Source organism: Xyrauchen texanus, chromosome 7 (genome assembly GCF_025860055.1).
Source record: "Xyrauchen texanus isolate HMW12.3.18 chromosome 7, RBS_HiC_50CHRs, whole genome shotgun sequence".
Classification (NCBI taxonomy): Eukaryota; Metazoa; Chordata; class Actinopteri; order Cypriniformes; family Catostomidae; genus Xyrauchen; species Xyrauchen texanus.
Window position 1 is genome coordinate 46,806,748 of NC_068282.1, and position 17,870 is coordinate 46,824,617.

General features: G+C 37.5%; 1 protein-coding gene across 2 annotated transcripts in view; it reads right to left on the reverse strand.

Moving 5' to 3' along the window:
* The window catches only part of gad1b (glutamate decarboxylase 1b), a 29,310-nt gene extending 11,908 nt beyond the window's left edge, over positions 1 to 17,402 (reverse strand). Inside the window, exons 1-6 of one of the 2 annotated variants that reach the window (XM_052130240.1) lie at positions 17,061 to 17,399; positions 15,861 to 16,010; positions 14,285 to 14,347; positions 11,063 to 11,206; positions 9,657 to 9,899; positions 8,799 to 8,889 (exon numbers count right to left, since the gene is read on the reverse strand). In XM_052130240.1, coding sequence (XP_051986200.1) covers positions 8,799 to 8,889; positions 9,657 to 9,899; positions 11,063 to 11,206; positions 14,285 to 14,347; positions 15,861 to 15,936 — 617 coding nt within the window. In that variant the 5' untranslated portion in view covers positions 15,937 to 16,010; positions 17,061 to 17,399. Of the gene's footprint in view, positions 1 to 8,798; positions 8,890 to 9,656; positions 9,900 to 11,062; positions 11,207 to 14,284; positions 14,348 to 15,860; positions 16,011 to 17,060 lie in introns of both variants that reach the window. The other variant, XM_052130241.1, reaches the window with a different exon arrangement.
* Between the last annotated feature and the right edge of the window lie 468 nt (positions 17,403 to 17,870).

Sequence of the window (17,870 nt, forward strand, 5' to 3'; positions counted from 1 at the left end):
TGCTGAGACTATTTTATATGTACTGTAATGTAATGAAATTTGATTTAGTGTGAGATGCATGTGCAGAACAGATCATACAATCATAATAAAATGCACTAGATAAACATAACTTTTGACAACCCCCAAACCAAGTATTAAAATGTAGCATTTTTGTGCAACAGACATGAATAAAAAAATATCATTTTGAATGTACAATAAATGGATACACCAAAGATCCAGAAACAAGAAAATGTTTCTATTAACCACCCAGGACACCCTAGCAACCACCTTGCAATGCCCTATAAACTGGACACCCTAGCAACCATCTAGCAATGCCCTATCAACCACCCTGGACACTCTAGAAACCACCTAATAATAATAACCTAAAAAACAAAAATCACATATGTGAAGATTTTCAAATGTAAATTTTTTTCACCAGTGAACCTAACCACCTAGGACACCCTTGCAACCAGCTAGCAATGTCCTATTCATTAACAAGAACACCTTAGCAACCGCTTAACCCTGTAAAGACTGACATATGAAAGAGTTGTCAGAAAACTAAATTTTTTTACATTAAAATGTTTTAAGTAACATTGGACAAACTATAAAAATAAATCATATATATATATATATATATATATGCACATGTTTTAAATGTTTGAGAGTCTGTCCATGACAACTTCCTCTCCTTGGACTATATATATATGGATTGAAATATATCACAGTTCAACTCAGTGCATCAAATTCAATATGAATAAAATATTACTTTTTCAAAAAACAATTTTTATCATATGTTCTTTATGCACCAAACATTATATTGACATTTAAAAAGGGAACATTTTTTACTTTTTTCATTACATAATCGCTTGTAATTTAAAATTATGAAATCTTTATAAAGACAGCACAGGCTGCATATATGAAAATAAATAGAAATATTAGTTCACACTTGAAATATATCTTATAAAATGTATATGTAGAATTTTTAAAGGCATTAATGGAATGTACTTGTTATTGAGAGATGTGCCTCAAAAGCCTGTTGTATCATATTTGATACATGGATTTCCATGTTTTTTTTCTTCAATAAATTAATATACAAAATTTTAACCAAGCACAAGTTGCTTATATTCAGCAAATACTCATTTTTAAAATATCAGTAACAATCTAATAATTACTGTCACTTTTACATTATTAAAATAAGCTGTCATTTATCCCAACAAAAGAGTCACTTTTTGCTGCCAGGTCTGCCACCATCATAAATAGATAAACATAAACATTGAAACCACTTTTTGTTTTACAAATAACCACTAGATGGTGCCATAAACTTGTGAAACTTACATACCATAGGTTGTTTGGCTCATCAGCTTGAACAGAGATTGAAACAGGAGCCGTCAAACGTTGTGCATCATATTTGATACACACGTCGTTATAGGGTTAACAATGCTTAGAAGAACTTAACACCTCATAGAATGTCATAGCAATGCACGAAAAAACAAACCCTCAGAATAACTTAGCAACTGTGTTGTGCACACCAAAATAGTGGTGGCAAGTTTTGCACCATCAAACACAGACATTTTCTCAAATATTAAAAAAATCTAGTCATTTATGTCTTTTATGTGAAGCTATTTTAAGGGTGTGTATGGGTAATTCTGTGTGTGTGTGTGTGTGTGTGTGTGTGTTAGTCCATTAGCTGCCGGTCAGTGTGTGTCCCTGCTGATGAGAAATAATGGGTGTGAATTAGTCACAGTGAATAATGACAGAATAAGCAGCATTCGCAGCCTGTTCATTCACTGAATCACGGACAACAGGACACTTCCCTTTATCTTTTCACAAATCCCTTTCTATAAATAGTGTGTGTGAGTTAAGTTGGGAGGTGGGGAAACCATTAGCGACACTCACGGCAGTGAAGAAATTAAATGTTTTCAAAAATCACAGGTGAAGTCCTTTAAAATGGGGGCAGGGAGCAGTGGGAGGCGGATGAAATAGCTTTATCCATTGAGCAAGAAGACAAAATAATGTGTGTGAGATGGAGAAATGTTGAGCATGAGATTCCAGGCTGCAAATGCGTCTGTTTTTAGAGCTTCAGAGAGAAAGTGAAGTACTAATCAATGGCTCTGTTCCAAAACCTGGACCACGTCCACACAAACACGTTTTCTGTTTCTTAATGTCACTGTATTCCAGAGAACGTGGCTCTCGAGAGCAGTTTTCAGTGGACGAAACACTGTTCCAGTGTGGCTGAGAGGCATAAACATACAAAATCAGTGTGTTTTAAACCAAAATCGAATTAGTGTGGACATTGCTTTAGAAGGCATCTGCCTTTGTAGACTGTAGGCATCAAGGCAACTTAGAAGGTTTTGAGACAGAACCATCAGACAGACTTTTACACTCTCATATCCCTTAAACACCTCTCGATAGTATGGAATAACATGAGTTAGTGATAATAAGTATCTTTGGAGTAAGCCCCGTGCTACGTATCAACCAAGGATGTAACCACATACAGTATCTCACAAAAGTGAGTACACCCCTCACATTTTTGTAAATATTTGATTATATCTTTTCATGTGACAACACTGAAGAAATGACACTTTGCTACAATGTAAATTAGTGAGTGTACAGCTTGTATAACAGTGTAAATTTGCTGTCCCCTCAAAATAACTCAACACACAGCCATTAATGTCTAAACCGCTGGCAACAAAAGTGAGTACACCCCTAAGTGAAAATGTCCAAATTGGGCCAAAAGTGTCAATATTTTGTGTGGCCACCTTTATTTTCCAGCACTGCATTAACCCTCTTGGGCTTGGAGTTCACCAGAGCTTCACAGGTTGCCACTGCAGTCCTCTTCCACTCCTCCATGATGACATCACGGAGCTGGTGGATGTTAGAGACCTTGTGCTCCTCCATCTTCCATTTGAGGATGCCCCACAGATGCACAATAGGGTTTAGGTCTGGAGACATTGGCCAGTCCATCACCTTCACCCTCAGCTTCTTTAGCAAGGCAGTGGTCGTCTTGGAAGTGTGTTTGGGGTCTTATCATGCTGGAATACTGCCCTGCGGCCCAGTCTCTGAAGGGAGGGGATCATGCTCTGCTTCAGTATGTCACAGTACATGTTGCCATTCATGGTTCCCTCAATGAACTGTAGCTCCCCAGTGCCGGCAGCACTCATGCAGCCCCAGACCATGACACTCCCATAACCATGTCTGACTGTAGGCAAGACAAACTCCTCACCTGGTTTCCGCCACACACGCCATCTGAACCAAATTAGTTTATCTTGGTCTCATCAGACCACAGGGCATGGTTCCAGTAATCCATGTCCTTAGTCTGCTTGTCTTCAGCAAACTGTTTGTGGGCTTTCTTGTACATCATCTTTAGAAGAGGCTTCCTTCTGGGACGACAGCCATGCAGACCAATTTGATGCAGTGTGCGGCGTATGGTCTGAGCACTGACAGGCTGACCCCCCACCACTTCAACCTCTGCAGCAATGCTGGCAGCTCTCATACGTCTATTTCCCAAAGACAACCTCTGGATATGACGCTGAGCACGTACACTCAACTTCTTTGGTCGACCATGGCCATCTTTATGTAGAGCAACAATTATTTTTTTGATTTCTTTGACATGAGGTGCCATGTTGAACTTCCAGTGACCAGTATGAGGGAGTGTGAGAGTGATGACACCAAATTTAACACACCTACTCCCCATTCACACCTGAGACCTTGTAACACTATCGAGTCACATGACACCGGGAAGGGAAAATGGCTAATTGGCCCAATTTGAAAATTTTCACTTAGGGGTGTACTCACTTTTGTTGCCAGCGGTTTAGACATTAATGGCTGTGTGTTGAGTTATTTTGAGGGGACAGCAAATTTACACTGTTATACAAGCTGTACACTCACTAATTTACATTGTAGCAAAGTGTCATTTCTTCAGTGTTGTCACATGAAAAGATATAATCAAATATTTACAAAAATGTGAGGGGTGTACTCACTTTTGTGAGATACTGTATTCACATATTTTCAGATACAAAAATAGTGTTTTTTAATATCATGTTCATGTTTTACAGGAATGGAGGGCAAACTTCAATGTTTAATATAAGAAATGAAAACCACTGCTCAACACAATCAATCACCTCTTGACTTTTTAAATGTCAGTGGCAGTAGCGGGTGTTCTTCGTGTATGCTGTATTGAAATTCACACTGTGGTGACATCTGAAGCAAATGCCACAAGGTAAAAAAGAAAAAAGAAAGCTCTATTGGCTCTGTTCCAAAACCAAGTGAATTGCCTTGCTGTCTACTGCCTATAGGCAGCTGTCTTCTGAAGGCTAGGTTATTTTTAATTTCATGGTTGAGCGCTCTAGTCTTTCAAAGTATACTATTTTGCCATCTTGGAAAACTGGGCTGCACACGGACAGCCCGTGCTTACTGTGTTGAGGATGAAATTTGCATCACAAACACTTTGTGACAAAGCGGTACGTGAAAAACCCAAGTATACCATTCTTGCGCAATTTTTTTTTTAAATGCAGCACAATGGATGGAACAGAAGACAGTTGTCTCGAAATGCGTTTTTTTAAGTTTAAAGGAACATTCTGGGTTGAATACAAGTTAAGCTCAATCAACATTTGTGCCATGATATTGACTACCATAAAACTTTATTTAGAATGCCTTTTATTTAAAAAAAATGTAGTGGAAGTGAATAGTGACAATTTTTGGGGTTTTAAAGGCAAAGATTTTAAGCTTGTAATTTTATCAAATCACATTAATTCTTCTGTTAAAACTTGTGTATTATTTGAACTGTAAAGTTGTTTAAAACATAATTTTTGTGAGATTGCAGGGTTTACGGCATTATATAGCCAATTGGATGTAACTTTACACAGAAAACATTAGTAAGTGTTAATAGTAAATGTTACTATACATATTGTTTACGACTTGTGGCTATACCTTTAAAACAGTGAGTATTTATCGCTTACGAATATGCCCCATTCATTTCTAGAAGTACATTGGGAAAAGCACATACACTATAAACCATACCCATTTATAAACACTAATGTAAAATATTGAAGTTTCCTCATGTTTGCGTATATGCGTTCGTTCATTGGGGGAATCCCAGAGTTTTACGTAAGAGGAAAACCCCACTATTGAAGAGCAGTTCCACTGCATGTCACAATAGAATATTAAGGTTGCAAACACAGCAACAACTCTGAAGTCTTCCTTAGATACCATATTTGTTATTTATACAAGTGTTGCAGGGAATTTACGTTGCTCTGGAGAAAGCTGCTTACTGACGGATCTGCATGTATACGTGGTGCTTCTGTGCAAGACTTTGAAGAAAAAAACAAGACGTGGCACAACGGTCAAAGACGTCCTCTTAGCACATGTTTACATAGAAAAACAGTTAAACCCAGAACAGATGGGCACAAAAGTGCCTTCGGTGTGAACGGTCTCTTAAGGCCCCAGTGTATGGTACTCACGGCGAAGTGCTTCTTCGTTCTTGGCTCAGTGCCAAAAAGAAGTTTGAAAGTGCTGAGCGATGGTATACTGTCTGCTAACATTCAGACACTAGCCACACCACTGGGTGAGGCATACAGAGGTACAATTAAATATAAAGAAGCTCAAAACTATGTAAAACTTTAACTAATGTGAGATTGAAATGTGTTATCAATGTCTTCATGCCTCATTTTATGAGTAGAATTCACACAGGATCAGTAAAAGAAAACCCAAAGTAATATATATGCAGTATATAATGTGTCATTTGTTATGTTCGCATTTTGCCTTCATGGTGCTAATGTGCTTACATGCTTTACGCAGCTATAATATGCACAGGTTACACTCAGTTATTGTAATTTATGATGACACTGACACTGAATCCTTTTGAAGTCCAATGCTGCCTTCAGGTGCTGTCTGAATTATCGTAAATACGAGATTCACATTCAGAATTTGCACATGAACGACCCCTGAAGTCGTAATTACAACAGAGAAACTCTAAGACAATTTGTATACCAGAGTTTCTGAGTTGGGAGGAGATGTAAACATGGCAGAGGATTGGACGGTTTCTGTAGAGAATGACAGGTAAATACAGCTAATTGCTTACGCTTGCTGTTTCTGTCATGTACATTTATGTATATCAGCAACCATTTTATGCATATTGTACATTTTACACTGTGAAAATAGCTTTTAATTTGACCAAAATGCCATTACTATCAGCAGCCTACCTGAGTAAAATGTATTATGGTGTCAAAATAAAAGTTCCTCAAGAAAAGCATGAACGAGCCTGGCATCGTCCATGTTTCCAGTGCAAAGTACTCATAATTACCACTTAGAAGTGGGAAGTAGAATAATTCTGACAGCAAATGAAGGCAGCATATTTAAAAAAAAACATGACTTTTTCTTGGGAATTTTCTCTACGTGAACGATCATACAGATGTAGATAAGTTGGCACCAGTTCGCTAATAAATCTGCACGCTGGTAGTTTTATGTTGACTGATCTTGACTGAATGAATAATACAACTGAAAATCTGTCAACCTGAAATCTGTCCACCGATGATGTGGACCAATGGCAGTCAAGTGTTTAGCAGCCGGTGCGAAGTTGTCCTGAAATTTCACACTGGCGAGCTGTTTTCAAACCACCAAAACAAACACAAAAACCTTCGTTTTAGCCAGATTTTGTTCAAAATGATGTCACACACATGTGCAGGGGCCTTAAGGCAGCATTCTAACTGGAACAGAAACTAATAAGTGGCCGATTTGGATACATACTGTACGCAGCAAATCTACATACTGTACGCAGCAAATCCCTATAATCATGCGGATTGATTTCAAGCGTTAGCGATAGCCTTTTGCTAATTTAATGACAGGATACTCAAATGAGAATTAACTATAAAGCACACACACATTTTACAGGTAAAGGAGTGAAAACATTTATTAGGTTGAATTATTTCTGAGTATATTTCTGTTATCAACATTTCTGCTTTGTCCGCCATCTTGGAAGGAGACTTTCATGATGTTTGCCTTCTCCGCCAAGGTTACATGCAACTTTGCCTATGGATTTGGCCATATGCAGGTATCTTAGAAGATAGCATAATGAAGCTGCCTACCTTTCCGAACAGCATTTGCGATGGAATCGCGCCTATGATGCCTCGCTAGATTTTGTAACAGAATCAATGAATATTTGAGTTTGCACTTCTGAAGAAGGTTAAAATAAATACGTCAAACTACATACATACACACACACAAGGGTGCAAATATGACATGGATTAAATCTGATAAAGAAAGAACTTTGTTTCTTTCTCTCTCTTCCTCTCTGCATGTCGCAAGAATTAGTATAAGAGCATATAAATCAAATAAATTCCCTATTGCCATAAGCCATTGTTCTTAGTTATGGCTATTTAACAAGCCTTTTTCATCCTAAGTGACTTCTATTATAAAAAGCCCTGTATTTATATTAAGAAAGACAGCTGTAATGAAGTGCTTGGTCCTTGGAGATCATAATGGCCTCCGGGAGTAAAATGCGATGGCCAGACTGCTCAGCCCGCTGGGACGCACGATTTGACTGGCTGGTCCCAGCTGGCACAGACTTCCTACCAGCCCACAGTCAGACGTAATCAATGGACTGTTAAATAGATTTGGTACAAGTCCATTCTGTGCTTTAGTGTTGTAAGACTCCTGAGTGCAACACTGACTCAGTCATAACAAAATTTTAAAGCAGCACAGGAAGCTTAATGGAAAAACTCATTAGCTTTATCTCATGTGTTGTACTGGATGTAGGGGAAACTGGGGCTTGATGTCACAGGGGAAGTTACATCAGGAACCACTCTGTCAGACATTAAAGCTAGGGTCAACTATATATTGAAAGCAGATTTTCACTGGGTAAAAGATGGGTATTTAACATACTTGTCATGTTGGGGCAAGTTGTCACATTTATTTTGGAGCAAGCTGTCCTTATGTCCTTATATGCTGTCAATTTTTGTTGGCCAAAACAATGGGTTGTTATTTTTGGGTTATTTTTAAATGGCTGTTTCATTAATTGCTTTTAATAACAGTTTTACTGTTTACATTTTGCTGAATAGTCTGGACTATTTAATTCCTATTGCAAATTCCTGTTGTGACAACTTACCCCTTAGTCTGACAACATGCCCATCTCTCGTCATAAGAAGTCAACATGTGTTAAATTAACTATATCTACAGTATTTTCATGGGCAATTATGGAGGAAATGTTGACTAGATTTGTTCTGGCAAGATTTTAAGGTATCTAGGGTAAAAAATGGTGACAATTAAACTTACATCTGTGCATTTTCTGTATGAACGGAAACAAATAAATTCAACATGATGCGTGACAGTGCAATCTATACTTTAATTTCTTTGCAAATCGCCTTTATACATCAGTAACTCATCAGAAAGAGATGCCCAATAGAACAGCTCACTTCAAATGGCTATTTATATCATGGAGTACAATGGGGAAAAATGTAACTCTATGGGCTGATCAATATGCAATCTCACTCGCCCCGAGGGCACCGGTGTGGTTACAGCATTCAGAGACATTACTCGATATGGGGTTGACAAAGACAGCACCTCCGGCTGTACCGTTCAAACAAACACTTTACATAACTGCAACGGAAATACTTGCATGCATAACAAAGGCAACATTTATTTTCCAAATGACTGCACACAGACCAGAATGAGCAGATCTGGTTAATTTTGATAGTTTAGTTCCCTGTTGCTCAACTGTAGAGCAAGGCCATGAGTTCGATTCACATGCAGGTAACACACAAACTGAGAAAAATTAATATTTGGCATGTAGTCACTTTGGATAAAAGCATATGTTTATAACTCACATGTTAGTGTTGGCAGTAGAGGTAAGCCATTCTCCAGCAAGGCCAATGATGTCCAGACCAGAAGAAAGCTGGTTAAAAAATCTGGGATGACCTGAGAAGAGATATTACAGGCACTATAAGTGCAAAAGTGTAAAAACAAACACTCTTCCCTTCCATTAAGTGGACTAACTGAAGCAAATGAACTTCAACATGTTGCAGTTTGACTTTCTCATTATATTCAAATAACAAACTGCATTATCGGTAGCTTGACAGTTGCCCCAAAGGTATCTGGACACTTAAACTATGCTGTTGAATGTGGCTTAATGCACTGGATAAACAAAATCAAGCAAAATGGGTCTTAATGGCCTTTTAACTATAGTATAAAATTATAAGCATTTTGTTTTGATATGCTTTCAAATGCAGATAAACAGTATGTGGAACAATTACTTACATCCATATCCAATTTATTTACTGTCTACATAACTGACCTGTAGAAATTAAACCAAACATCCAAAATTGCCCATTTTAAATCTACAAACTTTTATTAAATTACATTTTGATGAATAAGAAAAATGCACAACAACAACAAAAACTCTTTCATAATAAGAATGCACTCAAATCTCTGTTGTAGGCAATAAATACAATTAGTACTAAAATTCAAAATTCACTATATTTTTTTTATTTAGCATTGGTTTTGGTTTCAAACATTTACCTCAAAACTGTCTTAAATTTGAATAGTTTTTGTGAATTTTGTCTTCCACTACCATTCTATTTTTTCACCGAAACTGCGTTGCACAGAATCAGAAACATTATGTATAAAGTAACAATTGACGTTGGACACAATTGGAAATCTGATCAATTGTGACACATTGTCTGTACCTGTTCTCACGCCATACTTCAGTGTGTCTCTGCAGTCCACTAGAATCTGCTCCAGAGACTCTGGTTGATCAGACAGCTCCAGATTGAAGCCCTCCATCCCCTCCAGCAGCTGATGCGGGTGATGGAAGTCCAGCACTTTGGTGGATCTGTCGAAGGTCTTGCGCACATAATTGGTGAGGATCTCCACCATCTCAAGAAGAAACTGGATTGTGGGTTCCTCTCCATTTTTAGCTGGCAGTAGATCTGGAATAAATTGAGTCAGCATACAAGTAAAGATAAGAGGTGCTTTCATTCAATAGGCCTATTTAATCACACATTTTGTAAATAAGAGATTCGTTAATGTCTTTGCAGAGAGTTATTGTGCAAAATACCAAGAAAATAGACTTCCAAAATCTACATCTAGCAATCTTTCTCTTCAAAAAAGATCAACATATTTCTAACAAAAGTCAGATTGAGATTAGCAAGATGATTGCATTATATTATAAAATATATCAGATTTTACACGGATAACCTATTAAGTGATGTCCAAAAGTCTATGACTACATAAAAACCTTTTTGGCAACTCCTGCATTTCAAAAAATGCAAAAAGGGTATTCACTTGAATTGTATGGACCAACAGAGCTGAAATATTCTCCTAAATATCTTCATTTGTGTTCTGCTGAATAAAGAAAGTCATACACATCTGGGATGGCATGAGGGTGAGTAAATGATGAGGGAATTTTCATTTTTGGGTGAACTATCCCTTTAATTTGCATTAATGTGTACAACACAACATATTAATAATCTAATGAACTTAGAGTGAAATATAAAGTAAACAATTATTGTGAGTGCCTTGAACTTCTATGGGTTAATTAAGATTTTAAGTACTACTAACTCTTAAGATAGTAGCGATTAAGTAAAGAACTGAGGTTGTGGGAAATAGGCCCTGATTTGTGATAATTTGACATAAAATTTTATAACTTTTCAATGTTGCAAATGTAATTAAAATCCCTGAAATTATCTCATTTATTTTTTAGCCAAAATGCTTATAGTTTTCAATATGTTTTCAATAAATGAAAGGATATTTGAGATTAAAAATCCCCTTGTTGCAGGGGCTAAAGGCACCCTATAAAAGACCCAATTTTAAAATAGATAGTGTAGTTATTTTGCATACATTTTGCCCTATATATCTATTACCTCTAAGTATGGGATAAAAGACCCTCTGGTCACATTTGATAGATAAATAAATACATATAATAATAATACAAAATATTTTTTCACTAGTGTCTCAGACTTTTGGACACCACTGCATGCATTAGATGTGTGCTTTTTTATTTTTACAAACGTATCCATAACACCTCTCACTTGGTTTTTGGCGCGTGCATTGAAAAACAAAGGCATTTAAAATAATAAATGTGTGCTCTTACCCCGAGCAAACAGGTTAGAGAAGTCTGTCTCTGTGCGCCTGAAGTGCTCACTGTTGTCGCACGACAGCTGGTTTTTTGCGCTCTCCTTGAAGCCTCCCACCATGCGATTCTTCTCATCCAAACTGTTGTTCTTCTGCAGGAAACCTGCATTATTGCAACACGGGGAAGAATCGCAAAACATGTCCTCAGCCTTGATGCTGGACGTTAAAAAAAAAAAAAAAAAAAAAATCTTAGCAGGTTTGGACTGAGATGTTTACATCCCCAAGAGTGATTCCAGTGATTTAAGTATTTAGTGGGACACAGCTATTTACGGATTGGTTCAGAGGTGGCACTAGTCATGACATCAGAGGATTTTTTTGAAACATGGTTGAGTTAAGGTCTCTCCATCAGCTCTTTCACAGATTCCGCTTGAGTGACCAAATGGCTTCATGTCATTAACTGCCGACAGGACATTCAATAGACTAAAGCTCCGATTCATTGAGGACGTTACATTGTTGCAACTTACATGAACACGGACAAAGAGGTCCAAACGATTATTGGAAGAGACCCAGGGGTTCTCAGGCTGTACTTTACTCAGAATTCAATGTAAATTAATTTTGTTCTTATTTTGATTTATTTTATTTATGAAGACCCATGTAGACCTCTTGCATACCAGCATGGACTGCAGATAACTGTACGTCTGGTGCGATTGTAAATAATATTGCACAGTGTTTAACAACGTATTTCCTACACCTGTCTTTTAGGTCATGATGAGCCGGTTTTCATTGCGTGATGTTTATCACTCTTATTCTGAGCAGCACTATCACATAATATTATCACTAAAAAACAGACGCCCCGAGAATGGTCTTTCCTGCCCCCCTTACACTACCAGCAGCCCATCTTTCACATTCAGGCTCAGTTCTGATAAGATCTAATGACGGATGCCGTTAATCTTTAGAGATGGGCTGAACGTCAATATCCAACACGATTTTATTGCGGCTATCAAAATAGATTTGAGTTTTTTTCTCTCACAGTAAAGGCCAAAGGCTCTGATCATCAAACAATGAGTTTGAGTACCCTTTATTTTTCACAAGTAGCTGTATAAAATCATTTTCATTTGATAAAGACCTATTAATATGCCTATTTTATAAACTAACCTACATTTTTATTGCACAATCAAGCATTTATTTCGTTTCGTTAAATCGTTATGATGAGTCTATCCAACTCAATTACATATTTTCTTCAAAATGAATACATAAACATTAATAAATAGACCTAAAAATATGACTATACCTCTACCAAAAGATGGATTTTGATCTCAGGGATGGATTACTGACCGGGCCAATTGTACCAGTGCCCATGGGCCCTTGACAACTTTGGGCCATGAAAACTACAACACACCCACCCCATTCAACAACTTTTGGAGGGAGGCCCTTGGAGATAATTGGCCCCGGGACATTTGCAAGTCATAACCCGCCCCTGTTAAATCTATCTATGTATCATTATCCATCCACCCTGTTGGGTTTTACCGGCTGGCGGTAGGCTACAGATCCAGCTTATTACACGGCTACTTTCCAATCAAATGGACATACCTAATAATTTGCTTTGGAATTATTTTATTATGTGATAAGATAGAGAGCACGAGTTTCAAGAAAGAGCTAAATTCAACCCAATGTTTATATCAGAGTTCTGTCTATGTTTATTTTGCGAAAATGAGGGTCTGGCTGCTCACTATCCAACTTATTATTACACAACTCGTCAAATAAATGGGCATAAAATATTGATTTTAGTCTAAATAATCTGTATTATCTTACTTGCAGAGGCAGTGATATGCCCAGTCATTATTGGATGGGCACTATTGACCAATGAGAATCGAGTCTGGAGAGCTACAACATTTTTCATTTGAGGTAAATAATCACAGCAGAATATCTACCACATTACTGATGTTAAAGATGATAAAGAAATATGATATTTGGGGGAAAATGTATATAATATAAAATTATAGTTCATATCTATTTGGACATAAATGTACATTTTGAAATTCCACTATTTGGGAATATATAGGCCTAAGGGCATAAACTTTATAAGTTACATATAAGAAAACTGCCTTTTTAGTAGTATTTTAAAATATGTGGGAAAAAAGTATATACATAAATGGCCTATTATGTGTTTAACATATTTATAAAATGTGTGTCCTGAGAATTTGCGTGATTAATTTCAAGCATAGAGAATAAACGTTTAATTAAAAAAAATGAGACAATCCGCCTTATATAATATTAAGAGTTTGGTACACAGAATGATAATTATCCACTCCTTTTTTATCCGTGCATGTGTGTGTGTGTGTGTGTGTTTGTGCTTTAGACTCCCATTATTTAATTGATTTAAACTGAATGTGGTGTGGTTTTGCAAAAACTAGGTGTTCATTTAAAAAAAAAAAAACCCGGCCAAAATTAAATTCTGAGGATCTGTTTTTGAGATGCAGATACGTGAAGGACGTGTTGTGAAACGAATAGTTCTCCAGGAGCTACATGCATGGCCACATCCTCCCAGACGTCATTATCATCATTTTAAAACCCCCCAATCCTCTTCACATCTTTTAGCAGGCTATAAAAAGCAGTGTGGCGTAAAAAGATAGGGAGAGAGAGAGAGAGAACCACCCACAAGGAAACTAATAGACTAGAGGGGAATATGCAGCCCCCTTTTCTCCTGATGTATAGGGCTTCACTGTAGAACAAATCCAGTTACGAAAACGTATCTAACTGACCATGCAGGGAATGTTTCCATCCAGACACTGATTCACAGTCTCTATAGGCTATTTTTCTCTAATCTTGTCGAGCTGCCTATATAAAATCTCGCCTGACGCGCTATATTGCCGATAAACATCTCCTTTCGGGAGATTTATAATCCTGACTTTAAAGTCGGTTTGCTTTGTCCAAAACAATAAATACCATGGTGATGAGTGAGAACAAGGGGCGATAGAATAGGGAACAAAGACTAAGACCCTGTTCACATAGTGCCCTACAGGGTAAATAACTGCGCACTGACCTTTAATGTGACGGAAACGCGCAAAGACACCGTCTTTCCCCCATATCTATTCAGATTTAGATCTAAATGCATTCAAACTTGGGTCAACAGAGCAAGGTAAAGGTGCCCTCAATCTTGCCACCTTAAGAGACCCTGTATGGCACCCTTTAAGAGACTGACATGATACCACTATATGGAGAGAACATTGCCAGAACTTACCACATATCTTCATGCCCAGTTTCCTCGTGCATCCGTGTGCAACCCCGTACCACGCGTCACAGGCTAAAACGAGATGTTTGGGAGAGCTGTTCAAAATATTGTACTTTGTATAAGCTATTTATGGGTGAAAATGTGCCTGAGAAAGCGCGCAATGGAGGGGGCATCATGCATTTATGCAGAAGACAATGAAAATGCGCAAATTACACAATTGGGTCTTTACCGGGTGTGTGGCTCTAAATGGTTTTCTTTTTTATTTGTATCAAGCAATCAATAGAGTCTATCAGAGAGGCAGGCAGCTAATAGATGGTGGCACACATCCGGCAAAGAGGCGGTTTAAAATAAGCGGGCATGAAATGAGGTCTCGAACGCGGGCAGAAATTAATTGAGTGAAACGCGCGTGTTTGACTGGCGCCCACTTGCCAGCATTCACACTGCCACTATTGGAAACTGAAAATGAAAATACAATTGGAAGTACATGAATGACCTCCTGCATTAGAGACCAGACAGATGCGTAGCCATAAAGATGAAACATTTAAACATTTAAAAATAAATAAATAAACGAAATGCATACACACTCACAATTCACAACAATAAGCAGGTGCAAGCATTATTAATTAGGCTATTCAGTCATAAGTGTGTTTGCATAAAAGGTGCGTTTAAAGGGAGAAGCGGAATCAATATTGTTATTAATTGTTTGGTGTGTATTTGTCTCATCCTCTGGGGTGGGTGTTTGTCTGGGGGCAAATCCAGCTCTATATGCCCCAGACGCGCGCTGTTATTTTCAGGCAGTGACAGCGCGAGCCCCCTCAGGTCAGTGAGCGTGAGATAGAGCTTGGCAGGGAGATAATGGCAAAACACGCCGAATACATCCCCCAAGATATATATACATTTTAAAAATAGACTTTGACCCAAAACGAAGTAGTTGCTATTATATGAAGATATTTTTTAAATATAGTAAATATTAAATTAAATATATATTTTTTATTGCTATATAGATACACAAATTAAATGTGTAGTTTATTCAACCTATTAAAGCCAGATCAAACCCGTTTTTTTTTAAATATAGTCTATATTTAAATCTTGACTTTGGGCAGCATTTTAAGCACATTTACAAAAAAAAAAAAAAAAAAACCCGGCGATTTCGAGCGTAATGAAGGGTAATTTTTGTAATTACCCTATTGTGGCCAGTCTGTTCAAAGCAGATGATTGCGCTTGATTGCTCCCATAAAACGTCGCAAAATGCAAGACCATTATTCTACAAGGTCGGGAGCATAATTATCTCCAATAAGTAATTAGGCTATTGAGAGATTTACGGACATTTTCTATGCATTATGAATAGTGTAGATTATAAATCTATCTATTTTTTTTTATTTGTAATAATTTCCCACTTTAGGTTATATTGTACATTCTGTCACAAACTGCATGCCCGTTTGTCTATCCAGCTGTTGGCGGGTGATTTGTCAGCTAATAGACATTTCACACGGTGTTGTGTGCTTTTTCTAAGGCATTGATGAACATCGCCACCCCACGGACTAAATAAGCCAAGTGAAAAGCGCTTTATCCGGGAGAGACCTACTTGTGGCAGGTTGTCGTAAATTAGCCGTGTTTGGGTCCATATCACCAGCCGAGGAAGAAGGTGCTGAAGACGCCATCACTCCTGGAGAAACACCTCACCGCTTTGCTCAGACAGTAAATTCAGATCTCAGACTGAAAAAAGAATCCCAGGCTGCATGGAAAAATACACAGATACTATTTAGGATGTGATGGAACCATTCAGACTTGGTTACAACAAGTAGGTCTATTCTATTCCTCTTATGTCCTGCTTAAAATAATAAGCACAAAGAATCTCCAGCATAATTCTCAAGCATCAAATTATTCTCTTATCCATTCTGAACTGGCAGTAATTCACTCCCGGTTATAGGACAATTTGTCTTGCGCCATGCCATGCGCGCTCCGTGTGTTCTGCCATGTACAGAAATGCGCTCTGTGATAGAACCGCGCACGTTACAGTACATCAAAAGACTGATAAAGAAAACCAAATGCACTTTGCAAATAACACAAATATAAATATATATTTTATTACGTGATTTTGAAAAGAATACGAGCTATATCATTTGGTATTTTGGATGACGGTCCGGTTTTGCTCTCCAGTCGCAGATCCTTTGAGCACCAGTGCGCACCAGACCGTGAAGTCTGGCTTAATTGGCTCCGTAACGAGGTCTTCAAATCGAATAATTTAAAACGACGAAATAAAGAATCTGCTCACTTCAACTAGAGCATATATAGCCAAGTCGACGAACGCCAGGACCGAAAAAAAAAATCATTTTCAAGGTAATTTGTCGATTATTGGTGTCATGATGATAAATGTTTCTTTTTTAAAAATGGCTCTACAGAAGGTCAGATGCTCAATCCATTTGACTGATGCTCTTACCAAAAAAAAAAAAAAAAAAAAAAAACTCAGAAAAAGACAAAAGACGCATTGATTTCTCAGTTAAGCTGATCTTTAAATATTCTCAAATAATGCACATCAATCATTGTCGAACTTCGTGAAATATAGCCAACAAATCATTGCTCTGCTCATGTGTGAAATTACCCCACGTTTTTAGATCAGGTAAAAAAAAAAATCCTTATTTTGCCAGACCGTCTAAAATGGATAATTTAATTCTATTATAAATAGTATAAAAGCTGTTTCTGCTCTTTATGTTATTTTTCCAACAATGTAGAAAATACACAAATGGCTCTATTTTAGATCAAAACAAAGAGGCTGAGATCTTACCTTACGAAGTCACAGGTGTTCAGGGTCTCAGTAGAATCCAGAGAAATGGAGAAATTTCACAGGACGTGATTTGGTTGTGAGATACGTGACATCATAATGCCAGAAGAGTGCACAAGAAGATACAAATCCCTCCAGCGCCAGTTTTCAGTTTGTTATCCTTCAAAACACCAGATCCGACAGAAAATGTACTTCTTCTGTATTTTAGTGGGATTCCCACGCGAATAATGTATCCACGGATTTATCTTGAGGGGTCAGACTCACTGATGACATGTAACCTACTCACACCATGAGACACATTACATGTAATTCTCCGAGTAAAATGTATATATGTATATATATACACATACGTCAAAAATACCGTGGGAGTGAGGGGGCAGAGAGAAAGAGAGAGAGAGAGAGAGAGAGAGAGAGAGATCACGTTTTACTGTTGTTCTTTGAAGGGACATAATTTACAAGCACGCAAATGTTAGCATTCCCTCAAAATGTAACAAATGAAATAACTGTATCAGTCTTGTTGTGGATTAGTGAAATAATGATGAAACAACCTAGATGAGAAGACTGAAAGTATAACACAACAATGATATCCACGAGGTGGCAACAGAGAGCAGACCAACTTGAACTTGAATGAAGGATTTTTGGGCAGCTCAATGGAAAATCACTTGAGCTGCTCTATTTATATCTGTTATATCATTTAACTAAAGGATGAAACCCAAGAGAGAAACACAAATCAGACTCAAACATTAAAAGTGCAATCAGTAATTTTTTTCCTCAATAAAAAAGTTTAACTTCTTAAGACATCAATTGTAATTT